Source organism: Gorilla gorilla, chromosome 1, assembly GCF_029281585.2.
Source record: "Gorilla gorilla gorilla isolate KB3781 chromosome 1, NHGRI_mGorGor1-v2.1_pri, whole genome shotgun sequence".
In the NCBI taxonomy this organism is placed as follows: domain Eukaryota; kingdom Metazoa; phylum Chordata; class Mammalia; order Primates; family Hominidae; genus Gorilla; species Gorilla gorilla.
In genome coordinates, this window is record NC_073224.2 from 187,326,883 (window position 1) to 187,354,114 (window position 27,232).

The 27,232-nt window shown below is 46.0% G+C and overlaps 1 protein-coding gene across 5 annotated transcripts in view; it reads right to left on the reverse strand.

The window, feature by feature from the left end:
• Positions 1-25,524, reverse strand: part of SHISAL2A (shisa like 2A) — a 37,047-nt gene extending 11,523 nt beyond the window's left edge. For 2 of the 5 annotated variants that reach the window (XR_010131024.1, XR_010131018.1), the window contains exons 1-2: positions 15,838-15,977; positions 9,541-9,715 (exon numbers count right to left, since the gene is read on the reverse strand). Coding sequence is in view for 1 of the 5 variants with exons in the window: in XM_004025808.5 (XP_004025857.4) it covers positions 1,149-1,399; positions 15,838-15,977; positions 25,017-25,198 (573 nt within the window). In the remaining 4 variants the exon portion in view is untranslated. Of the gene's footprint in view, positions 1-1,136; positions 1,400-9,540; positions 9,716-15,837; positions 15,978-18,752; positions 18,846-25,016 lie in introns of those variants that run through there. The other 3 variants (XR_010131025.1, XM_004025808.5, XR_010131019.1) reach the window with 3 other exon arrangements.
• Positions 25,525-27,232: the final 1,708 nt, after the last annotated feature.

Below are 27,232 nucleotides of genomic sequence, written 5' to 3' on the forward strand. Positions count from 1 at the left end.
GCACACACCTGTAGTCCCAGTTACTTGGGAGGCTGAGGTGGAAGGATCACTTGAATCCGGAAGGCGGAGGTTGCACTGAGCTGAGATCATGCCACTGCACTCTAGCCTAAGTGACAGAGCAAAACTCCGCCTCAAAAAAAAAAAGTCTTCTAGTAATTTAATGTTTACGAAGTGAGTTCAAATCCATCACCTCATTGAACACTTGCAATAACCCAGCAAGGGGACTGAGGCTCAGGAAGACAAGGGACTTTATCAAGGCCACACAGTGGCAGAGTCCACCCTCTGGAGCCTGTATTCAGTCTGATAACCATTCATTCATTCATTCATTCTTCTTCTTTTTTTGTGATGAGGTCTTGCCCAGGCTGGAGTGCAGTGGTGTGATCATAGCTCACTGCAGCCTCGACCTCCAGGGCTCAACTGATTCTCCTGCTTCAGCCTCCCAAGTAGCTGCAACTACAGGTATAAGCCACCACATGTGGCTAATTTTAAAATTTTTTGTAGAGTCTGGGTCTCACTGTGTTGCCCAAGCTGGTCTTGAATAAGTGGGCTCAAGTGATCCATCCACCTTGTCCTCCCAAAGCTCTAGGACTACAGGCATGAACTGCCGCGCCCTGCCCCTATTCATTCTCTCACTTAGCATTCACTCCTTCATCTACCTAAGAAAAAGAATGACGCCTGAGCCCCGTGCACAACATACTCCCTCTCTATCCGTCCCTCTGCAAGGGGCTTACGCCAGGATGGCGCACTCCAGGGTGAGGCAGAGCTGCTGAAGAGGCAGAGATCATCCCCCTCTGAGGGCTAATCATCTTCTCAGGGGCTCCTAAATACACCTACTGTGGGGCAGGAAAACCATGTCAGAGTTCTCTGACTTCCCAGTTGGGTGAGGGGCTCCTCTGTGCCTTCACAGGCCCCAGGCTTCCACCCGATTGCATGGAGTTGTTACTGACCATTTTTCCTAGGAGTCATGTCAAAGTTCCTTGGCCCACAATAGGCCAAGCAGAACAGTATGGCAGGGTCCACAGCAGGGCCGGGTATCTTTGCTGGGAGAAGCCCTCATTTATCATGCTAGGCTCTAAAGTCCTTTCCCACTCCCACCTTTCACTGAAGAGACTCCAGAAGGGGATGGTATGGAGACATTTATTGAATGTTTATGGGACTGGTCCACATAGGTCAGGGTTGGGTACAGAGGCTTCCTCAGGGCTGCCTGGAATGTCACTGGTGGTCACTGTGGCCATGAAGCAATGATGGAGGAGGCGTTTGGAGTTCACAGCCTGCCCCTCATTGCTCTCCAGCTGTGGGTTCAAGCAGGAGTAACTCTGCTGGAGAGGGCTCACTCTTGGCACTTCTGCTGCCATGCCTGTGTTCACACCTTGGCAGTCAGGAGAAACCTCCTCAGGGCCTGGAAAACAGCAAACTGAGGGTGTGCGGCTCTCTTCTTCCCCATCGGGATCACACTCCCCAGCTGACTTCTCTGGTGCTTACCTTGGGCAGTGCATTGTGGTCAGAGCCTTAGAAGCATCATTTGTTTAACATGTATTTATTAACAATACACCACATTATGCACTGAGAGCTGTCAGTGTTGCTCATGAACTTGTAGTTTGGTGGAGGAAACAGATAAGAAAGAATTGTTAAGAGCTATGAAGACTTGACCTTCACCATAACCCTATGAGGTAGGTACTATTAGAAATCCATTTTATAGATGAGAACACAGGATTACCATACAGCTAGTATGGAGAAGAGTGGTGGACATTTTTAAAACATAGATTGTTCTCGCTTTGAGAATAGATTCCATGCTTCTCTTTGTTGAGTGACTTATCTTCTTTCTTCCTCTTAAATCAAAGCTTGAAAGGAAGTCCACTTGGCCTTATTATTCTCTACCTTCCATTCGTGACTTGTTCAGCTGCAACTTACTTTGTTCTGCCCCCACTATACCTTCAAACTATTTGTCACTAAACCCATGGTCACTTCTAAATCCTTATCTCCCTTGACTTATCAGGAACATTTAACATTATTTATTTATTTTAAATTGTACTTTACCAGTTATAGGACTCTGATTCTTTTTTCCTTTTTCTTTTTTTAATCAGGAGCATTTGACACAATTGAACATTTCTGTCTTTCTAGATAAAAAATGTATCAAGTGTTTAAGCCAGAAATTCGAGTCATCTCTCACACCTTCTACCTCGGCCCTTTCACAAAAGCCAGGTCCTGCTGGTTCCACCTAATAGTCATCTGTGGTATCCACCCATTTCTCTCCATCCTCAAGGCTACCACCTTAGGTCAGGCTTTCATCTTCCTCTGCCCAGACCCCTGGAACAGCCTCCAGCGGGGGCCCCTCCATCACGTCCTCCATGCTGTAGCCAGGGAGATCTAAGATCTTTCTAAGATCAAGTGAGTCTATGTACTATTCTTTCTGAAAGCTTTCAATCTCTTTCCATTACCTGTGCTCCTTGAGATGGCATCTCACTGTGGCTTTAATCTGCATTTCCTTAATGACTAATGAAGTTGAACATATTTTCATGTGCCTATTTGCCACCTATATATCCTTTTTTAAAAACATTATTTTATTTTGAGATAGGGTCTTGCACTGTTGCCAAGACTGGAGTGCAGTGGCTTGAACATGGCGCACTACAGCCTTGACCTCCTGGGCTCAGGTGATCTTCCCACTTCAGCCTCCTGAGTAACTAGGTCTATAGGTGTGCACCACCACATCCACCTTTTTTTTTTTTTTTTTTTTTTTTTGTAGATACAGGGTCTCATTATATTTCCCAGGCTATCTTGAATTCCTGGGCTCAAGTTATCCTCCTGCCTTGGCTTCCCAAGTTGCTGGGGTTATAGGCCTGAGCCACCAGGCCTGGACATTTTAAAACATAGATTGTTCTCTGTTCATCTTTAATGAAGTGTCTGTTCAAGTCTTCTGCTCATTTTCTAATGGGATCATTTGTTTTCTTAATGTTGAGTTTAGGGTGTTCTTTATATATTTTGTTTTATTTATTTATTCATTCATTTATTGAGACATATCACTCTGTCACCCAGGCTGGAGTGCAGTGGCGTGATCTCAGCTCACCACAACCTCCATTTCCTGGGTTCAAGCGATTCTCCTGCCTCAGCCTCCTGAGTAGCTGGGATTACAGCTTGTGCCACAAGACCTGGCTAATTCTTTTTGTATTTTTAGTAGAGACGGGGTTTCGCCATGTCAGCCAGGCTTGTCTTGAACTCCTGACCTCAAGTGATCCGCCCACCTGGGCCTCCCAAAGTGCTGGGATTACAGGCATGAGCCACCACACCCGACCAATCCTTATATATTTTGTCAAATATGTGAATATATTCTCCAGTCTGAGGCTTGCCTTTTCATCCTCTTAACAGGATCTTTCACAGCATTAAAATTTTGAACTTTGATGAATACTGGCTTTTTTTTAAAAAATGTATTGTGCTTTTGATGTCTTGTTTAAGAATTCTTTGCATAACTGCATGTCATGAAGATTTTTCCCTGTTTTCTTCTAAAAGTGTTAAGAGTTTTTTGGTTTACATTTAGATCTTTTTTGAGATAATTTTTGTACAAGGTGTGAGATCTAGGTAAAGGTTTATTTTTTACTTATGGAAGTTTAGTTGTTTTAACACCATTTATTGAAAAGACTATTCTTCCCCAGTTGAATTGATTTTGCACCTTCATCAAAAATCTGTTGGACAACCTTATGACGTCAGTCTACTTCTGGACCATATTTTGATCTATGCATGTGTCCGTCCCTCCTCCAATACCACACTATCCTCCTTACTGTTTATTATTGTTGCTATACAATAAGTCTTAAAGTTGAGTAGTGTGATTTCCTCCAACTTCATTATTCTTTTTCAGTATTACTTTAGCTATTCTAGTTCCTTTGTCTCTCTCTCTATAAATTTGAGAATTAGCTTACCTATCTACCTATCTATCTATCTATCTATCTATCTATCTATCTATCTATCTATCTATCTATCTATCTATAAAACTGCCATTTTGGCCAGGCACAGTGGCTCACACTTGTAATCCCCACACTTTGAGAGGCCAAGAAGGGAGAATTGCTTGAGCCCAGGAGTTCAAAACCAGCCTGGGCAACATAGCAAGAACCCATCTCTACAAAAATAAAAAATTAACAGGGTGTGGTGATCCCTCTCCAATTGTGGGGGTCTGAGCAGCTGCCAGCCAAGCCTTCCAGAAGTTACAAGACCTTGGCTCAAGTCCTCATTCTGGTATTAAACGTTGTGCTACTTTGTGCCAAACCCTTCTCTTCTCTGGATCTTGGTTACTACTTCATAAAATGGAACAGAAAATACGACTGGCCTAATTTTCTGTGAATTCTTTTCCACTGAGCTCCTTGGGAGGCTGAGGTGGGAGGGTCACTTGAGCCCAGGAAGTTGAGGCTAGATTGTGCCATTGTACTCCAGCCTGGGTAACAGAGCAAGGCCCTGTCTCAAAAAAAAGGGCGGGTTGCAATTTTTATGTTTACTATGTTGAGTTTTGCAATTCATGAACATAGTGTATTTCTCCATTTTAGGTCTTCTTTGATTTCCTTCATCAGCATTTTGTAGTTTTTTTTTGTTTGGTTGGTTATTTTTAGAGACAGGGGTCTCCCTCTGTTGCCAGGTTGGAGTATAGTGACATGATCATAGCTTACAAGTGAGCCTTGAACTCTTGGGCTCAAGGGATCCTCCCACCTCAGCCACATGCCATCATGCCCGGCTAAGCATTTTGTAGTTTTCTTTTTTTTTGAGACAGAGTCTTGCTCTGTCACCCAGACTAGAGTGCAGTGGTGTGATCTGGGCTCATGGCAGCCTCCGCCTCCTGGGCTAAAGCAATCCTCCCATCTCAGCCTCCCAGTAGCTGGGACTACAGGCACATGCCACCATACCCTGCTATTTTTTTTTTTTTTTTTGTAGAGGCAGGAGTCTTATCATGTTGCCCAGAATGGTCTTGAACTCCTGGGCTCAAGCGATCCTCCAGTCTTGGCCTCCCAAAGTGCAGGGATTTTGTAGTTTTTAACATACAGTACCTGTACATGTTTTGTTAAATTTTACCTAAGTATTTCATTTATTTTAGAGTAACTGTAAATGGTATTATTGTGTTTTTAGTTTGGGTTTCTAATTTTTTGTTAGTAGTATATATAAATACAATTGATATTTGGTTTTGACTTTACTGTGACCTTGCTAAACAAACTTAGTTCTTTTTTTTTTTTTTTTTGAGACAGAGTCTCACTCTGTCGCCCAGGCTGGAGTGCAGTGGTGCGATCTCTGTTCACTTCAAGCTCTCCCTCCAGGGTTCATGCCATTCTCCTGCCTCAGCCTCCTGAGTAGCTGGGATTACAGGTGCCCGCCACCAAGCCCGGCTAATTTTGTTGTATTTTTAGTAGAGATGGGGTTTCACCGTGTTAGCCAGGATGGTCTCAATCTCCTGACCTCATGATCCACCCTCCTGGGCCTCCCAAAGTGCTGGGATTACAGGTGTGAGCCACTGTGCCCGGCCCAAACACACTTTGTTCTAACAGGTTATTTTGTGCATGTTTTATAGACTCCTTGGGATTCTTTGTTATTTAAGCTTTCGTTTTAAGGCATTCCAACTTGTACAGGGATTTACTTCAACCTTCTCTTCAATACAAGAATCCCCTTAGCTGAATCCCATATTTAGCCTTTTCCTGATTACCTTCCATGGATAGAGGTGCTTTTTTAAAAAACAAAACAAAACAATTTAACAAAACAAAAAAATTTGTTTGTTAAAAAACAAAACAAATTTGTAAAGGATTACGAATTTGTGAGTGAAATATGGCCCAGAGTGATGGAGTTCTTTTTGCAGTATTTCAGGTATACTCTAAATAAGTTCTACCTTTATTGACTCAACATCCATCTCCCTATGGCTTTCCCCACTGATTTCAGCTCTGTTCTCTTGATTCTCATAAAAATGTCTGATCCTCTTGTCCCAGAACAACCTTGCAGAGATCTGAGGCCCTAGGCTGTGAGCCCAGAGTCTCCTCTGTTCAAGGCCAACTATCCCCAGCTCTTTACCTAATCCTCACATGACCTGGTTCCCAGATCTGAAGTAGTCACCTGCCTCTGATCATCTGATTGGTCAAAGTCCATCTCACATTATGGGGCTCTGAGCAACTGGCCAGCCAGGGCTCTGGGGAATCCCTTGGGCTTCCAGGAGTTACAAGACCTTGGCTCAAGTCCTCATTCTGGTATTAAATCATTGTGCTACTTTGTGCCAAACCCTTCACCTGTCTAGATCTGTTACTACTTCATAAAATGGTGTAGAAAATACAACTGGCCTAATTTTTCTGTTTCTTTCCCTTTGAACTCCAAGTTCTGAAGGATTCTGTCTACATAATAGACTGCATTTATTAAGTACTAATTTTTTCCATTCTGTATTAATCAAAGAGCTCTGATCAGCAGGAGAGCACCTATGTTAATTACCCCCCTGGAACTGATATAATTCTAGCTCAAAGAGAAGAAACTTGGTCCCTGTAAAACTTTTGCAATATTGTAGCCAGCTGAGGCAGGAGAATTGCTTGAACCTGGGAGGCAGAGGTTGCAGTGAGCCGAGATGGCAACATTGCACTCCAGCCTGGGCAAGAGGGTGAGACTCCATCTCAAAAAAAAAGAAAACAAAAATTGTTGGGCCGGGCACAGTGGCTCACACCTGCAATCCCAGCACTTTGGGAGGCTGAGGCGGGTGGATCACAAGGTCAGGAGTTCAAGACCAGCCTCTGGCCAAGATGGTGAAACCCCGTCTCTACTAAAAATACAAATATTAGCCAGGCGTGATGGCAGGGGCCTGTAATCCCAGCTACTCGGGAGGCTGAGGCAGAGAATTGCTTGAACCTGGGAGGCGGAGGTTGCAGTGAGCAGAGATCACACCACTGCACTCTAGCCTGGGCAACAGAGCGAGACTCCGTCTCAAAAAAAAAAAAAACCTTTGCAATATTGGAGATTGCTCAAGAATCCCCACTGCTATGTTTGGGGACCCTCAGGAAATTGGAAACCAAAGTTGGGAACCTACAGAGTAGACGATAAAAAGTTATTTCTGAGATGTGATGGCTGGTGAGTTCTATCCAACTGAAAGTTAATATAGATCATCACTCCTTTGCTTCCAGACCTTATACTCTGTTAATGTGACCTGAGGTTCCAGTCACTTTTTTTTTTTTTAGCAATTACATTACATTTTTGGCTTATGTGGGAAGCTGTTAAAAAAAAAAAAAAAGGTTAGGCCAGGCGTGGTGGCTCATGCCTGTAATTCCAGCACTTTGGGAGGCTGAGACGGGTGGATCACCTGGGGTCAGGAGTTCAAGACCAGCCTGGCTAACACAGTGAAACCCCGTTTCTATTAAAAATACAAAAATTAGCTGGGTGTGGTGGCAGTTGCCTGTAGTCTCAGCTACATGAGAGGCTGAGGCAGAATTGCTTGAACCCGGGAGGTGAAGGTTGCAGTGAGCCAAGATCACACCACTGCACTCCAGCCTGGGTAACAGAGGGAGATTCTGTCTCAAAAAAAAAAAAAAAGGGTTTTAAAAAAAAGAAAACGGTATGTTTGAGATTGCCAACATGTAAAAATTGAAGCGCCTAATAATAATGAAAATGACAGCCACTAATTGTTAAAAGCCTACTATGTGTTTGAGACTAATTAAATACCAGTAAGCATCATTTCTAGTTTTTGCAACAACTTTCTTAGTAGCTACGATGGTACACATTTTAGAGTAAATTGAGGCCGAGAGAAAAATGACTTGCTTAAGGCCACACACTGACAGCAGCAAGGCCAAGATTAGAACCAGGTTTTCTGGCATCTCTGCCCAGCACTGTGCCTTCCCTCCTTTCTCCAAGGACCTCTGTGGCCAGTCCCCCATTACCTGGGGTTCTCAACCCTGAACATGGGCCTAGCCTGTGGTGACCAGCTTGGAAAGGAGTTCTCAGGTTTTCCCCCTGTTTGGAGGAGTCAAAACAAACTCATCACTGACTGAAGCATGTTTGGTTCCTTGGTGTTACCTCTCAAGTATGGTTAATTAAAAATCAGTGGGCTCTGGGGTGACATGACTGAGCCTTCTGTGGAAGGTGGGAGGGGCTGATGAAAGTCATTCTGCAGTATAGGGGCAGCTGCTGCAGGGAAAGGTCTCTGGCTGGGAGGCAAAGGCTTGTCCACCAATTGGCTGGGTGACCTTAGGCACATGACTGCCTCTCTCTGGGCCTCAGCTGCCCCATCTATACAGTGAGAGCATCAGACTTTATTTCCAGGAGCTTTTGAGTTCTAGTTGATGAGAATGGCTGACTAATGACCTCTTCACCAACAACTTTCAGAAGAGGATAAGAATTGGACTCCTTAATTTTCCCCCCAATGTTTTAGTATCTTATTAAATGTACCTAGATATCACCTCTACACTCACCTCACTGACCTCATCTGCAAAATGGGAGTTGATAATAATCACCAGGCAGAGTAGTTGAGCAGGTTAAAGGGGATGATGTGTTTGAAGTCCTTAGCACAGTGCCCGGCTCAACAGTAGGAACTCACTTTTCTGATCTAGCCAGTTCCTCACAAAGTACCAGAATAAGAAAGTTATGGTCTTCATTGCCATCCCAAGTTTGGGGATGGGATGGGTGTGACGGTAATGGGACAGAGTACAGAATGCCTGGGCAGGGAAAGAAGCCTATTTCAGAAACTGCTTTTCCATTTACACTCTGCTCTTGCCAAGGCACTCCCCACCCCACCCTTGCCTCCATACTCAGAGCTAAGGACCCCAAGGGACAGTGCAATCATACGCTTTAGAGTCTGGGAGATCTGGGTTGACATCGCAGTGACACATGCTCACTGGCTATGTGGACTTAGTTCATTTCCCTTGGCTGAGCCTTGGTTTCCTCTGCTATAAAATGGGGGTAAAGACCTCTCTCCATGTCCCATTGAAGCACAAGAGAGCAAACAGAAATGAAAGTCTATCAACAGTAAAGCTCTGATGAATGTAAGAGAGTGGGCCTGTAACCATGTCAGATGCAGAAGGAAGCTCCTGGGTTGATGCTTTGGGTGCAGAGGGAAGGAGAGGACAACACTTAATGAAGAAGGGTAGGAACTAAGAGCTGAGTTTGAGCAAAAGGCAGAGAGAGCCTAAAGCTGTTATTTAGTAAAAGGTCAGGCAATGCACTTTTCTTCTTAAAAATAAGAAGCAAAAATCAAGAGGACATGCTGTCTCAAATTCTCGTGACTGAATAATCCAGCTGGTGGCTGAGCAGTGAAAAGCGGGAGGATGGTTTCCATTCACAGGGCCGAGGGATGAACTGTACTCCCCTTGAGCCAGAAAAGTAGGAATTAGGGGATGGGTAGGGTGGGGTGAGACTAGGAGCACAGAGCACATGCCAGAACATCCCACAGTCCTGCTCTAGGAGGATGGAAAGAGCAGGACTTTGGAGGCAGAAAGACACATGTTTGATTTCCAGCTCCACAATCACAAGCTATGTATGACCCCTTGTGCAAATCATCTAAGCTCTCTGAGACCTGATTTTTGCATCTGTAAAATGGGTTATAATGAGACCTACCTCACTGGGATAGCTGGAAAGATTAGAGGAGATGGTGGGTGTGAAATTTCAAACAGTGTCTTGCACATTGTAGGGATGCCCCTTTCACAGCAACAGGGATAAGGAGAGGAAGGAGGGTGAAGGGGAGAGTTGGCTCTGTCACTCATTCGGTGACTTTGGGTCTCAGTTTCCTCATCTGTAAAATGAAAGTAATAACATGATCTATACTCTACCCAGTTATCATAAAGAGCAAATAATATTGTACATTTAGAGCTAGTTCATTCCTTTTACCTATATTGTATCAATATTTAATTATTCTGTTATACCACAGTTTATGATCCATTCCTCTACCTATGGACATTTAGTTTCCAATATGACAGGTTCTTAAGATGTCTGTCTTTACGAAGCCTCTCCTAATGCAACTATTTAAGGCAGCTAATTAGAAGTAGAATTAGCCGCCCCATCTGGGAGGGAGGTGGGGGGTCAGCCCCCCGCCCGGCCAGCCGCCCCTTCCGGGAGGGAGGTGGGGGGGTCAGCCCCCTGCCGGGCCAGCCGCCCCGTCCGGGAGGTGAGGGGCGCCTCTGCCCGGCCGCCCCCACTGGGAAGTGAGGAGCCCCTCTGCCCGGCCACCACCCCGTCTAGGAGGTGTACCCAACAGCTCATTGAGAACGGGCCATGAAGACAATGGCGGTTTTGTGGAATAGAAAAGGGGGAAAGGTGGGGAAAAGATTGAGAAATCGGAAGGTTGCTGTGTCTGTGTAGAAAGAAGTAGACATGGGAGACTTTTCATTTTGTTCTGTACTAAGAAAAATTCTTCTGTCTTGGGATCCTGTTGATCTATGACCTTACCCCCAACCCTGTGCTCTCTGAAACATGTGCTGTGTCCACTCAGGGTTAAATGGATTAAGGGCGGTGCGAGATGTGCTTTGTTAAACAGATGCTTGAAGGCAGCATGCTCGTTAAGAGTCATCACCACTCCCTAATCTCAAGTACCCAGGGACACAAACACTCTGCCTAGGAAAACCAGAGACCTTTGTTCACTTGTTTGTCTGCTGACCTTCCCTCCACTACTGTCCTATGACCCTGCCAAATCCCCCTCTGCGAGAAACACCCAAGAATGATCAATAAAAAAAAATAAAAAATAATAAAAAAAAAGTAGAATTACTGAGTAACAGGGTATATATATAAAACTAACAATTATATAATATTGATAATTAATTATGTAATAATGAAATATATTATATAATAATATATTTATATAATTATATATTAGATATGTTAATATATAATTATATGATATATTAATATATAATTATATATATTATTTAAATAGATATTGCCAAAATTCCCTGTAAAGTGGTCGTACCAATGCATACTCTTACCAGCAGTATATGAGAGTACTTGCTTCCCCCATCCCAACCTTCCAACCTTCTCACTTTTAATATGATACATTTTTGGGCTTTTGCCAATTTGCCAATGCAATTTTTTTTTTTAATAAAGATTTTTCTTTTTTTCTTTTTTTTTTTGAGACAGGGTCTTGATCTGTCACCCAGGCTGGAGTGCAGTGGCCGATCTTGGCTCACTGCAACCTCCACCTCCTGGCCTCAAGCAATCCTCCCACTTTAGCTCCCCAGGTAGCTGGATCTACAGGCATGTGCCACTATGCCTGGCTAATTTTTGTATTTTTTGTAGAGATGGGTTTCACCATGTTAGCCAGGCTGGTCTCGAACTTCTGACCTCAAGTGATCTGCCCGCCTCCACCTCCCTAAGTGCTGAGATTATAGGTGTGAGCCACAGTGCCTGGCCTGGATGTATCATTTTTGAATTGCATTCCCCTGATTATTAGTAATGTTGAACATCTTTTCCTGTGCATTGGGCATTTGCATTTCTTTTTTAACAAATTACATTTTTCTTATCTTTTAAGGTGTACTTATATCAATCCTGCCTTGTTTTATATACAGTCGATTCTCATTATTCACGGTAGTTATATTCTACAAAGTCACAGCAAACACTAAATTAACAAATACTGAATTATTGCTCCTAGGGGAAATATAAGGTTATGTTCCTGTGAGCCTCTGGTCACATTTTTGTCAACTGATCAATATGTAACTTTGTTTTTCTATGTGTGTTTCTGTTTAAAGTGACCTTATTTAATATGTTATTGATTCATTAACATTGAACTCATGGCCAACAGCACTATAACCTAAAACTCATGTCTCTAAAACAAACAAAAACAGGCTGGGCACAGTGGCTCACACCTGTAATCCCAGCACTTTGGGAGGCCGAGGCGGGCAGATCACCTAAGTTCAGTAATTCAAGACCAGCTTGGCCAGTATAGTGAAACTCTGTCTCTACTAAAAATACAAAAAAAAATTAGCTGGGCATGATGGTGGGTGCCTGTAGTCCCAGCTACTTGAGAGGCTGAGGCAGGAGAATTGCTTGAACCTGGGAGACGGAAGTGGCAGTGAGCTGAGATCGCACCATTGCACTCTAGCCTGGGCGACAGAGCAAGACTCCATCTCAAAAAATAAAAATAAAAATAAACCAAAACAAAACAGTGAAATCACCCATTAAAAATAAAAAAATACAAAAACCATGGCACTAAATAGACTGAGAAAAAGACACTTGCTTATACCATGAGAGCTGCAAAGAGAAGGCAGAGCATACCTTATTCAATATCACCTAGGATACATGTGTAAATCAAATTTTTTGCTACTCTGTGTGTGCCCACATTTACAAATGACCTCAGAATTGCCTTGAGTATTGATGCTGACGTTACAAGTAAATTTTAGCAAGTAGGGAAATTTGCAAATACAGAATTGGAGAATATGAGGACTAATTGTGTGTGTGTGTGTGTGTGTGTGTGTGTGTGTGTGTGTAGATATTTAATGTAATATAATATCTTTGCAGTCCATCATTTGTTTTTTAACTTCACATACAGTGTCATATTATTTGTACTTGATGTAGGGACATTTGCCAATCTTTTCCTTTATTTTTTAGAAAATTATACATTTTATACAAATTCTTATATTTTAATTAGTCTGTTTCTGGACTCTTTCTATTCTAGGTTTTTCAGCTTTAGTACTCTATTCTCTACTCTAGGGTTCCTCAACTGGTACTATTGACATTTTGGGCCAGATAATTCTTTGTTGTGAGGTACTGTCCTCTTTATTGTAGGCTGTTAAACAGCATCCCTGGCCTCTACCAATAGTTATCAATAGTATCCCTTCCCCGAATGTGACAACCAAAAATGTTTACAGACATTGCCAATTGTCCTAGGGGAACAAATTTGTACTCAGTTTAAAACCACTGCATTGCCCAATTCTATTTGTCAATTTCTGTGCCAATATCACAAAACTTATATTTTTAAACAGAAATCCTTTATTTTAAAAAATGTCCTGCTGCCTGATAGAGCAAGTCCCTCCTCTTCTTTGTTTTCCAAAATTGTGTTGTTCACTCTTGCACCTGTATGCCTCTAGATTAACTTTAGAATTAATTTGACAAATTCCATGAAACATTTTTATTTATTTTTATGTATAGGTTAATTTAGGAAGAACTGGCATTTCTATGATATTGAGCCTTTCTATCCACATATGTGCCATATCTCCCATATAGTCAGGTTCTTTTATGTCTTTCATTGACCTCTATAAAAGATGAAACCAGCTGGGTGTGGTGGCTCACACCTGTAATCCCAGCACTTTGGGAGGCCAAGGCAGGTGGATTGCTTGAGGCCAGGAGTTTGAGACTAGCCTGAGCAGGACGGTGAAACCCCATCTCTACTAAAAATACAAAAAATTAGCCAGGTGTGGTGCTACGCACCTGTAGTCCTGCTATTCAGGAGAATGAGGTGGGAGAATCACCAGACCCGGAGTGCAAGGCTGCAGTGAGCCATGATCACGCCACTGCATTCCAGCCTGGGCGACTGGAGTGAGACCTTGTCTCAAACAAAACAAAACAAAACAAAACATTGAAGCCTCAGTTGTCTCTGGTCTCCACCAGGCTGGTTCTATGTGCAGACGTTTTTCTTTTCCCTTGCCACTGCCTCTCAGGTCTTTCTCACTCCAAGAGGAGCCAGCTGAATCCTTCCACCCTCAAAAGTGACCCCTCCTGCTTTTTGCTGCTCAGTCACAGCTGGATTATTCACAGTCATCAGGATCTGAGAAGGGTTCTTGTGCTGTTGCTTGTTGTATTTTTATTGTTAACTTGGAAAATTCGTGTTTACAAATGATGGCATTCAGCCCTCTCTTTCTCTGAGACTTAGCTACTACCCACCTTGCCCCTTCTACCTCCCCGATGCCTCCTGTCACTCTTCTTCTTCTTCTTCTTTTTTTTTTTGGAGACAGAGTCTTGTTCTGTCGCCCAGGCTGGAGTGCCGTGGCGCAATTTCTGCTCACTGCAAGCTCCGCCTCCCGGGTTCATGCCATTCTCCTGCCTCAGCCTCCTGAGTAGCTGGGACTACAGGCGCCCACCACCAAGCCCAGCTAATTTTTTGTATTTTTAGTAGAGACGTGTTTTCACCGCATTAGCCAGGATGGTCTCGATCTCCTGATCTTGTGATCCGCCCGCCCTGGCCTCCCAAAGTGCTGGGATTACAGGCATGAGCCACCGTGCCCGGCCCCACTTTTTTCTGAGACGCGGTCTTGTTCTGTCTCCCAGGCTGGAGTGCAATGGCACAATCTTGGCTCGCTGCAACCTCCGCCTCCCGGGTTCAAGCGATTCTCCTGTCTCAGCCTCCCAAGTAGCTGGGATTACAGGTGCCTGCCACCACACCCAGCTAATTAGTAGAGACAGGGTTTTGCCATGTTGGCCAGGCTGGTCTTGAACTCCTGACCTCAGGTGATCCACCTCCCTTGGCCTCCCAAAGTTCTGGGATTACAGGCAGGAGCCACCACAACCGGCTGTCACCCTTACCTCTTTTGCTTAGCTTAAATTTCTCCCCCAGGCTGCCTGGCCTTATTCCCTGTGGTGCCCCAGTGTGAATGACCCTGTCACTACAGAGGGCTCACTCAGTCCGGTCCACACACATGTACCCACTACTTACCCTATGCTGGGACAGCCTTTCTCCTTTTTTTTGCCTTAGCAACTTCTTCACTAAACTCAACACTAACTCAAGTATCCTTCCCTGTTTGAAATCTTCCCTACACTTTGTGTCAAACAATTTTGTGCTTAGTTATATACTTGCACAGACCCAGTGTGGTGACTCGAGGCAGACAGCCCACCACTTATTAGCTATGACACCTTAAGCAAGTCATCAAAACTCTCTCAGTCTTGCTTTTCTCATCTGTAAAATGGATTTAATAATACCTATTTTGAGCATTGGCTACCAACTATACTGAAAGATCTTTTGCCAATAGAGACTTCCTTCCTCCCTTCCTTCCTTCCTTTTTCTTTCTCTCCCTTCCTTACTCCCTCCTTCCCTCCCTCCCTCTCTCTCTCTCTCTCTTTCTCTCTTTCTTTTTTTCTTTCTTTCTGAGACAGTCTCGCTCTGTCACCCAGGCTGGAGTGCAATGGCGCCATCTCGGCTCACTGCAACCTCCATCTCCCAGGTTCAAGCGATTCTCCTGCCTCAGCCTCCTGAGTAGCTGGGATTACAGGCGCCTGCCACCATGCCTGGCTAATTTTTGTATTTTTAGTAGAGACAGGGTTTCACCATGTTGGTCATGCTGGTCTTGAACTCCTGACCTCGTGATCCACCTGCCTCAGCCTCCCAAAGTGCTGGGATTACAGGTGTGAGCCACTGCGCCTGGCCCAGAGACTTGTATCTTTCATAATACCTTTCAGGAAGTTGTCAAAATGTGTGCAAAAAAGGCTTGTGAAAAAGCAACACTTTATTTTTGGCCCCTTAGAGGCACTTGATAACCTATACTAATGAAGAAATGGGTAGTCTGGAACATCAGATTATTTAAAAAAACACATACACACAATAAAAGCGCTTGTATTTCGTTTCTGATAAATTATGAGTTTGGAAGCAGCAAATTTTAAAAAGTAATTCTATTTTGTTTGGGTGAATATTAAAATCAGTTTGCATTCCCCAAGGCTAAAATTAAAACATCATCTTAAACAATCCACAACATGGATTAATCTTTGTGTGACAAATGGAGTGTTGTCTACATTAAATTATTTTGACAAACAATGTAAACATGAAGAGTTTAGGATGGAAATGTTTAGATCACAAATCTCCTGAAAAATGTGCCGCTGCTTCTGCATATTCCAGGAATAGTCATGAGGCAAATGTTCCAAACATCATTTCTACATTTCTCCCCCCTGAAAAGGTGCTAGTCTACCAAATACAAGGACATCACCTGGAAACTTCCTTACCTGCTGTCTGTAAGCTCAAGCCCAGGTCCAACTTTGTGTGGGGCTTAGAGCTGATGAACAGGTAGCAGAGCACACAGGCGGTAACAATGAAGGCGAGAAGAACCACTGCTGCTACAGACAGGCCTATGAGAGCGCCAATGCTGGAAAGAGAAGACCACATGGGAGCTGAGAGTCAGGAAGGGACTTGGGAGACAGATGTTATAAATGTGTTGTAGCTAGGCTAGAATGAGCCTGCTGGGAAGAAAATGTACAGAATAAAAATATTAAAAAAAAATTTTAGGCCAGGCATAGTGGCCCATGCCTGTAATCCCAGCAATTTGGGAGGCCGAGGCGGGCAGATCACTTAGGGTCAGGATTCAAGACCAGCCTGGCCAACATAGTCTAAACACTAAAAATACAAAAATTAGCCGGATGTGGTAGTGGGCTCCTGTAATCTGTAATCTCACCTACTCGGGAGGCTGAGGCACGAGAATCACTTGAACTCGGGAGGCGGAGGTTGCAGTGAGCCGAGATCGTGCCACTGCACTCCGGCTTGGGTGACAGAGCAAGACTCCATCTCAAAAAAAAAAAAAAAATTAGTGTTGTGTTGTAGGAATCAGCTTTGACTTTTGTTTTGTCCCTACTTGTCTTAAACAAGCTTTCTATGCTTCAGCATGGGAAAGAAAGTGCACCAACTATACGCCACGGACTCACCACCAAGGACTCATACCTGACCCCGCTCAGCAGCACCATCTCCTTCCCTCCCTACTTTCCTCACCTGCTCCCACCTCAGGGACCTGGAGATGGTCTTAGGGGACCCCCCATACTGCTGTTTCTTAAGAATCAAGACACATATAGTAGGCCTTAGTTAAAAGCCAGCTCTCCTTCCAGCCTTAGGTAATTTCTTTTCTTTTTGTTTTAAGACAAGTTCTTGCTCTGTCACCCAGATTGAACTGCAGTGTTGCCATCTAGGCTCACTGCATCCTCAACCTCCTGGGCTCAAGCAATCCTCCCACCTCAGCCTCCCAAATGGCTGGGACCACAGGCATGTGCCACCACGCCCAGCTATGTTTTTGTATTTTTTGAAGAGATGGGGTTTTGCCATGTTGCCCAGGCTGGTCTTAAATTCTTGAGCTCAAGCAATCTACTCACTTTGGCCTCCCAAAGTGCTGAGATTACAGGCATGAGCCACCATGCCTGGCACCCCCTCCCATTCACCCCTGCCTCTTTTTTTAAAAAAAAAGAAAATAGAGACCAGGTTTTGCTATGTTGTCCAGGCTGGTCTCAAACTTCTGGCCTCAAGCAATCCTCTCACCTCAACCTCCCAAAATGTTGGGATTACAAGCATGAGCCAACCATGCCCAGGCAAGCCTCATGTAACTTCTGACCCAACCTCCATGGTTCTGCTGACAATGTCAGTGTCAACTCTCAAATACCTCCACTGCTGGTCCCTCACCGTCCAGCCTCACTTCCTCTGCCCCAAGTCAGGCCTTGGTCACCTGGTCTGAAGGAAAAAACAGCTTCCTTTTTTCCTCCCATAACACTCAACACAACACTTCTGACACCAGATGTATGGGGGGTTTTTCCCCACACATCAAGCAATTCTCCAGCAGACACCACCAATTCTGGCACCATCTCTAGGCAAATAGTGTCAGCTCCCACAGGTTACGGGCTCAGTCCCACAGGACTCCCTCCTGCCCTCCCATACCAATTGCAAGTAGCAGGTTGTCACCTATACTTCTGACCCACCAGGTATAAATCAGTGTGCCCATTGCCCCTTCCTTGGGGTTGATTAATTTGCTAGGACAGCTCACTGAACTCAAAAAAACACTTATGTTTACCAGTTGATTAGGAAGGATATTACAAAGGATACAGTTGAATGGCCAGATGGAAGAGATACATAAGGCAAGGTATAAGGGACGGGTGTGGAGCTTCCATCTGGTCTCCAATCACACAACCCTCCAGGGACCTCCACGTGTTCAGCAATCCAGAAGTTCTCTAAACCCTGTCTTCGGGATTTTATGGAGGCTTCATTACATAGGCATGATTGATTACCACTGGTGATCAACTCAACCTCTGGGCCCTCTCCCCTCCCTGGAGGTTGGAGTGAGGTGGGGCTGTAAGTTCCAGTGCTCTAATCACATGGTTGGTTTCCCTGGCAACCAGCCCCCATCCTAAGGCTCTCCGGGAGCCCACCATGAGTCATCTCATTAGAACAAAAGATGCTCCTATCACCCAGAAAATTATAAGGAATTTAGGAGCTCTGCGTCAGGAACTCGGGGTTCAGAGACCAAATTTTAGAACAAATGATGCTCCTAGCATCTCTATCTACAAGGGCTTTAGGAGCTTCAACTCAGGAACCAGGGGCAGAGACCAAATATGTTTTTTTTTTTTTTTGAGACAGAGTCTTGATTCTCCTGCCTCAGCCTCCCTGGTAGGCGGGATTTCAGACCTCAAGTGATTCCCCCGCCCTTGACCTCCCAAAGTGCTGGGATTACAGGCGTGAGCTACCGTGTCCGGCCAAGACCATGTTTAATCAGCCTTATCCTCCCATTGTCTAGGCCCTGGCATGTGGTATGCAGTTGGTAAATATCCTTTGGTACCTACTATGTGTCAGGCGTTATGGAACACTCTCCCAATGAGAAGGTATAGGTGGCATCAGGCTTTGTCCTTGCCTACCCTTTCTTTTCTAGCTCTCCTGCCCATTTTCTTCCCTGACTCTGGCCCCAGACACCTGCCCTTGCCACTTCTGCAGGATTTCGCTCCCTGTTAGTTAATGGCTAATTTCACTCAACCAAAACACCTGAGAGCTTTGAAGAGTCTGCTTTCCCATGGCTAAATAAATTATTGGACATCTCTGCAATGGAACAGTATAGCATATATAGAGACCTTATTAATGATATAGATGTTTTCAGGCAGGGCGATGTGGCTCATACCTGTAATCTCAGCACTTTGGGATGACAAGGCGGGCCGATCACTTGAGTCCAGGAATTCAAGATCAGCCTGGGCAACATGGTGAAACCCCATTTCTACAAAAAATACAAAAATTAGCCTGTCATGGTGACCACATGCCTGTAGCCTCAGCTACTCAGGAGGCTGAGGCGAGAGGGTTGCTGGAGCCCGGGAGGTGGAGGCTGCAGTGAGCCATGATGGTGCCACTGCACTCCAGCCTAGGTGACAGAGCAAGACCCTGTCTCAAAAAAAAATGTTTTCAGATCTTTTAGATTTTAATATGTTTTGTTTTGTTTTTTGAGATGGAGTCTCACTCTGTCGCCCGGGCTGGAGTGCAGTGGCGCAATCTTGGCTCACTGCAAGCTCCGCCTCCCGGGTTCATGCCATTCTCCTGCCTCAGCCTCCCGAGTAGCTGGGACTACAAGCACCCGCCACCACGCCCGGCTAATTTTTTGTATTTTTAATAGAGACAGGGTTTCACCGTGTTAGCCAGGATGGTCTTGATCTCCTGACCTCGTGATCCGCCCGCCTCCGCCTCCTAAAGTGCTGGGATTACAGGCGTGAGCCACCACGCCCAGCCTAGATTTTAATATCTAAGATAATGGATAAATTTTTATGAACTTATTGATAATATTAATTGAAAAGAGCAGGACACACTACTAATTACATGGCATAACCCCAATTTAACTAAATAAGTATACATATACGCATAACTATACACATGTACACATGCAAGGTTGATGGAGATACACCAACTAACAGGCTGTCTCTGCGTATAGTTCAGGATGTGGATGTCCTGTCTGGGGCTCCTTGGATCTTATCATTGTGGAATATTCTGATACTCTAGCCAAAGTTTCCTTCTTTTTTTTTTTTTTCTGAGACAGGATCTCACTCTGTCACCCAGGCTGGAGTACAGTGGCACCATCATGGCTCACTGCAACCTCAACCTTCCGGGCTCAAGTGATCCTCCTGCCTCAGCCTGTTGAGTAGCTGGGACTACAGGCATGTGCCACCACACCGAGCTAATTTTAATATTTCTTTTTACAGACTGGGTTTCACCATGTTGCCCAAGGTTGTCTCCAACTCCTAGTCTCAAGCAATCTGCCCGCCTTGGCTATCCTGGCCAAAGTTTCTATTGCAAACAGCTGTTACCTCTTTGTCTGAGGGGCTTCTTGGGCCCAGAACAGGCTCTGTGGACACATTGGCAAGTCAATAGTGCAGGATAATCAATACCTTCCTTACCCCACCAGCCCATGACCGATGACTGACAGAAATTGTTAGCTAAATATCCAGCTTCCTGGCCGTCAGGTGGGATAACCCTGAGGAGTACATTCTACACTGGCTGGCAGAGTTTAAGCTCCAGTTACCTCTGGTGTAATTTGCTTGGTAATACACCCATTGTTGGCTTCTTCCTCTCCCTGTCTCACTTTCTTATCCTCTACCAGTGATTTTTGGGATCACTTTCCACATAAACTACTTGCCATCAAACCCTCATCTCAGAGTCTTCTGGTGAACCCAAGCTTAGACACTGGATTACTCATGACTTCTTTCTCTTTTCATTTCTCTTGTCCTTTTCACATTTTTTACATTGAGTATGTAGGGCTTTTTAGTTCTTTAGTTACTTTAATTAAACATTGTTTTCTCATTTGAGATATGCTTACTGTTCGTAGGGCTGTTATCTAGGAGAATTGTGCTTTGCTTGGGACCCGTGTGTGTGGGACAACTCTGGGTTCCTGGATGGAAAGGGGCCTCTAAGAGAGGCCCTTTGAGGAGTGAGGGGGAGAGTTTTGTTTGTCCCTGTCTACCATTCTTTCTCCAGCTTTCTTGCCCATCCTCTTCCCTGGCTCTGGGGTGATACATTCCAGATCGGAGGTCAGTCAGGGGGCAGGCACTGTCTCTGCTGGTCTGTCCTGGTGACAGAGGAACCAAACTCCAAGGACAGAGTTGGGAACAACAGGGTAGGCTCCAAAGAAGGAAAATCTGTGCTTAGCATGAGATGAACTTCAAATGATCCGAGTTGTTCCATGGTGAATGTACTGCCTCAAGCAGGGATGAGTCCCTGTCATGGGAGAAGCTTGTGCAGGACACATGAATGAGTTATATCTTTCAGTGAAGTTAGAGATTCCTACCCTGGGTAGGAAATTGAATTAGAGAGCCTCGAGTCTTCGAGGATTTTACTGTTCTGACTCTGAAAGATAAAAACCCACTGTGACTCCTAAGAAAGAACTGGAGGGACAACCTAACAACCAAGGGCTTTAGAGTCAGGTAGTTCTAAGTTCAAATCCTGGTTCTGCCACATTTAAGCTGAAAAATCACTTTACCACTCTGACCTTCATTTTCTTCATTTATAAAGGTTTCTATCTCACCAGGTGGTGGGAAGGATGAAATGAGGTGCTGTAGACACGGTCTGACCACAAACTCTGCCTTCCGGCAAGGCTGCTGTCTTCTGGCTCACACCCTTGTAAAAAAACAGAACTAGTGATGGAGGAGGGTGTTTGGCAAGTGGACCAGACGGTGTGACAGCACCAACTGCTTCTCCACAGGGTGTCTTCACTTCCTGAGGCACAATTTTAAAGATAGCAATTCTCCTTGAGCACTGTCTCTCCCAGGAAACAGTGCTTACCTGGAGATTTTGATGTTTTTAAGGACTGACTTTCATGAAAAGGGCCAAACGGAATTTACAGCAAAACAAGGTCTCCACCCTGCAATATCCGGGCTCTGTTAGGAGCATGCCGGAAGAGTTATTTCAAGGTTCAGAGCACGTTGATGCGCTAGACACCCTGAGGACTTTCGGTTCCTCTCCTGCACTTTGCAATTGTCTGTGGTATTTATGAATCACATTATGTCTGAGTCCAGGAAGAGTCACCCTAAAGCCTTTTAGCCACCTTGGGGTCACAGAATGGGAACACACTGACATGGGATGTTACCTCAGAGATCAGCCCATCCAACCCCCGAAGAAAGCATTGTCTGAGCCACTAAAGCATGCCACGTCAGAGTTTCCAGGGCAACGGAAGGGACCACAAGACACAAGAGCTGTGTAGGGAAGGGGTTAGTGGAAGAGGGAAAGGGTCCTGGCTGGGTGCTGAGAGAATTACTCACCTCTGTGTCCCCAGGGGCCAGCACAGTGCCCAGAAGACACTAGAGGGTCAGTGAGTATTTTTCAGATGATCAGAGTGGATCAGGTTATAAGAGAGATTCAGACAGTAGTAGACAGGACAAGCCAGGGCTTGAGATGAGACAGGCCTGAGTTTTCAACCCAGCTCTGCCACTGCCTCTCACTGGGACACTCCCAGATAGTAACTTAACCTTTCTCAAGTTTTCTTATGTGTAAAATGAGAAGTGCCAGGGTTGTGAATGTGTGAGAGCATCTAACCCTTGGATAGTCTTAGGTAATGTTCTTTAAGTCTCAGTCTGCTATGATATTGCTAGGAGATCTCGGACAATTCACTTCCACACTGAATTTCACTTCCCACACCTATGAACCAAGGAAAGGGAACTCTCTTATTGAGCACCTACTATATGCACTGGTCACTTTCATGTGCATTATTTCTCTTAGTTCTTACAATTCCATCACACAAATATCTCTATCACCATTTTAAAGTTGAGAGAAAATACTAGGAAGTTAAATAACTTTTCCAATCCACATAGATAATAAGTGACAGATTCTGACCAGCCCCAAAGCTCCACACTGTCTCTGTACTATCACACAAATATCTCCATCACCATTTTAAAGTTAAGAGAAAATACTAGGAAGTTAAATAACTTTTCCAATCCACATAGATAATAAGTGACAGATTCTGACCAGCCCCAAAGCTCCACACTGTCTCTGTACTTACAAGGGAGGTCAGTGCCATCTTATTTCAGAGCCTAGCTCAATGCCAACTACACAGTGGGCCTTCAACAAAACTTCATTGTTTCACTTTAGGTGAATGTTGTGAAAGTGCCCTAGCGAATATTATCACAGTAAGAGAAATCTGATACAGAAAAATTATCACAGTGAGAGAAATCTGACATAGCTGACTCCATCTTGTGTCTAACTTTACGAGCTGTCTTTCTTCATTCCTGGGCACAGGCCAAGTTAACTATAAGAGGAATTTAGTTTATAGTTTAACTTTAAAACAAAGATGATAACAGCCCCTTCCTAAAACTAACACCCTCCTTGCTCAGGGACTGCAACTGCCTTTGTTAAACTAACAAATTAACCACAAGGTTAGAATTATGGTTCAGGAGTCGTGTAGCTGGAGGTCACATGATTTGTAATCTCCTCAACTCCTCCTATAGGAGGAGTTGTAAAACCTAAAACTGGTGTTTGAGGTATCTTTCAGACCTTTCATTTTGATAGACCAGTTGGTGCCACCTGGACCAGTAACCCATACCAATAAACTGGCTCAACTGGTCTTGTGAGCTATCCTATCCAGCAACTGACTCAGTGCAAGAAGGTAGCTTTGATCCCCTACGATTTTATCCCTAACCCAACCAATTGGCATTCCCTATTCCCTAGCCCCATCTGCCACCATTCCTTGAGAAACCATAGTCTCTGAATTCTCTGGTGGGGTGGGGGGTGGGGAATGAGGGTGTGGATTTGAGAATTATGTCCTATTTTGCCACTTGGTTGGCCCTGTGATTATTAAACTCTTTCTTTGCTGCAAAACCTGTTGTTCTCAGTGCATTGGTTTTTCTGGGCAGCAAGCAAAATGAACTTGTCAAGTGATTACCATTGTATCTCTAAATAAACTGTGAGTTCCTCAGGGGCAGGGAATAATTGATTTTTGTGTCTCCAATACCTTGCAAAGTGCCTGGCACAAAGTAAAGGCTAGAATGAATGAATGAATGAATGAATGAATGAATGAATATATGGATGAACAGAAAATACATTAATATAATTCCCTGGGTTACAGATAGCACAAATATGTAGGATCTGATAACCTGGCCATCTGAAAATCATTTAGAATTGTGGATCGAGTCACCTAGAAAAAGCAATAATATTTGTAATTGTCATTGGCATATGTCAAGTTGATTTCAGCTCTGTTATGTATGTCGTTTGACCCTTACCACTGCCTTAGTCAGAAATCAGGGCAATGATTGATCATCCTACTGCCCGTTTGATAGATGAAAAGCCAGAGACTTGAGAAGTTTTCGTGGCATAGGACGCTGTCCTTTCCCACCCAGAGAGCAGCAGCCTCTGCTCATATACCTCCAGGGACAGGAAAATCACTAACTACTGAGATGGCCCACTCAATTTTTGCTGATGCCTGTTTCCCAAAGTAGGCTGAGGATCAAGTTCCATTCTCCAGGTAAGGCCTTTGGAGACCCAGGGGGATTGAGACCTATTACCCTCTCAACCCAACACTTAGGCTCCAGGAATGCAACCTCTTCCCTGAACAAATGGGGAAACTGAGGTCCTATGGGTGGAGAGTCAACACTTCTATGAATATGGCCTGAGCTAGCTTCTGCACTATGCCATTGTCTCATGATGAACTGACTCCCGAGTCTTCTGCCTTAGCTTGAGGATGGGGTACATCCCCAGCACTCACCACAGGGCTTGGCACACACCAAGTGCTCAGTAGAGAGTGCCCGAAAGAATGACTAAATACAAAAGGGAACCAAGGGTTGACGCTGGGCTGAGGCTGGGGTTGGGGTGAAGCACCAGGCGAGGGTTAAGGCTGGAGGTTGAGGTTTGGATGTAGATCTAGATATTAATAATATTTGGAGTCAGGATGTGGGAGAAGAGCTGAGGTGGGATTGCAGGCAGGACAGAAGAGGAGGCTGGGGCTGGTGATAGAATAAGGTCTGGGGTCAGTACTGGGGAGTGTGGAAAGTCAGAGATAAGGCTGGTGTTGATATTAGGAAGGGCACCTTGGTGGGATGATGATTGGGGTGGAGCTGGGCTGCCTGTGAATGTTTGAAGATGGAAGTTGCTGTTAGGGGGAGGCTTGATATGTGATTTGGGGTTGGGATGAGGGTTGTGATGGAATGAAGTTTGGGGTGGGGATAGAGTGAGGATTGTTTTGGGTTAGAAGAGGGGGAGGTCCGAGCATGGCTCTAAATAATGGTGGGGGTCAGGATGAGGAAATCCAGCTGAGATGGGGTTTCACAGGGTGGTAGGGTTGATGCTGTGGGCATGAGGATGGTAAGGACTACAGCTTGCTGCTGATGTTCAGGTGGACACTCGGATGGGGGCTGAGGCTGGGGTGAAGGCGCTGAGACTGGAGTGGGGTTCAAGGTAGGGCGAGGGCCAGGGACGGTACCTGAGCCACCACATGTAGCTGTGCTCGTAGGGGAAGAAGCTGTGCGGGTCGTCGCAGCAGTACTTGTGGTCGCGGAAGCCGCAGCAGAAGACAGCGGCCGCCTCGCCCCCCGGCCGCGGGCAGCTGAAGCCGCGCACCACCTCCTGCTCTGCGCTCACGTAGCTCGTGCAGGCGCCGCTCATCGCGCCCCGCGCCCGGCCCGCCGCCACCTCGGGCCACCAGACGGCCGGCTAGAGCCCGGCGGGGAAGCGAGGGACCGAGCGAGACGGAGCTGAGCCTGAGAACGGCAGAGACGAAGAGACCCAGGGGCCGAGAGAAGACGAGACGGAGACAGCAGCGCGGGGCCCCGAGGACCGAGCGGCGGCCAGGTGCGCGGCCCGCGCGGAGGGGTAGGGGCAGGCGGGGCGGGCGGCGGGGGCCGGCGGCGGGAGTGACGGCTGCTGGGACGCGGCAGGAGCCGGAGCGGACGCGGGGAGCTGGGCCGGGAGCCGCGTGCTCGCCCGGCTCTGCCTGCGCTTCCTGCCCCCTCCCCACTGTGCTCCCCCTGCCTGCACGAGGGCGCTGGGTGCGCAACGACAGCACGACGCGGCCAGAGTGGCGGGGCGGGAATTCGAGGCCAGGGCGCGGGCGCCTTACCTGCACCGAGCCGGCGCCGGGAGTCTCGGGGCATTCGGGCCTGGGGCAGACAGGCAAGGCACCAGTCGGCGACCACACGGCGGGGTCAGTGAGGAGAGTGAACACAACCTCACTCAACCTCCGCAACAACCCAGGGGCCCGGGGATGTTCGCAGCCGTGTTAAAGGTGAGAGCTGAGGGCCAGAGAGAAGCCATTTCCCGGAGTTCCTAAGCCCACGAGATTTTAACCGGGGGCGGCCTAGTAGGAAGTCCTTGCTCTTTCTGCGACTTTCATGGTGCCTCTTTTCTAGCGGGCTTTTAGATGTCATCATCATCTGGAGTCCCTGCTAGTCTCGCTGAGAGCTAGCTCGTGCGCGGACAATGTCCACACTCTTCTGTTCATACTGCCTGCCACTGGCCTGGGACAAGGAGCCGAATATGGGTGTGGATGGGCCCAGACGGTAACCTCCTTCCCCACACTGACCAGCAAAGAAAGTCAGCAGACCTGTCTATTTTGAAAAATTACTTCCAGAGAACAAGGGCAGTGTTCTCACTAGCATCAGAGAACCAGTCTGAAGGGGCTCTCAGCGCCTTGGCTTCCCCCATGTACCCTGTTGCCTTACGCCATCTGGAAGGGCTTCATACAGCACCTTCAGTGCCTTAGCTCTACATTTTCCACAGCAGTGGGTAGGGTAGGAAATAGTTACTGTGGTGCCTCGGGCACCCCCGATTCCTTCGCCCTTGCTTTGGACGTGTGGGGAACGGGCCGTGGGTATCAGGGGATCTGGGCTCCAGCCCAGCTCTACCCCTTCCCTGCTGTTTCTCTCTGAGCTTCGGGTTCCTTGTCCTCACCCAGGCCAGCTCCTCAGATGCTGATTGTGCCGCTGCCCTGACCTGGGCCCTAGGGCCCCTGAGAGGGATCAGATCTGGGCCTGCCGTTGAGAAACACACAGTCTGATGGAGGAGTCAGACTGACTGACGATCACAACACAGGGCAGTAAAAAGGGAAATGCAAGGACCTGGACACAGAGGGGCACCATCTGAGGAAGCAGGGGAGGGCTTTGAGGGAGGTGGTGTCCTCAAGAGTCACTGTAAGGTCAAATATGAAAGCTGGAGGGAACTGTTATTATCCTCCAGAACATTCCTCCCCTGAGCTGTGGGTCTGTGCAGACTGGGAGCTGGAGAGCCTACACTAATGAGGGTGCACTTCAGCCTCTTTATCAGATGGAGAGTACAGGGGAGGAATCCTCTGGGAGGGAGAGGCTTCCTGGAGGCCTGGAGATCAGCTGGGAGGAAGAAAGCGCTCTGCCCTGGCTTTTGGCAAAACTAGAAAGCCTCCAACAATTTCCAAAACCCTCTCCCAGCCAAGAATTAATTTGTTCCTCCCAACAGCCCTCTGGGGTGAGCCAAGCAGGGGTGAATGTGCCCGAAATAACAAGTCCAATACCACACAGCGATCAATGGCCCAGGCAGGGCTGATACCCATGTCTGTCTCCATGTCCCCCTTGGCAGTCTGATGAAGCCTATGAACCCCTATTCAGAATAGTGGGTTTTTTTTGTTTTTGTTTTTTGTGTTTTGTTTTGAGATGGAGTCTCACTTTG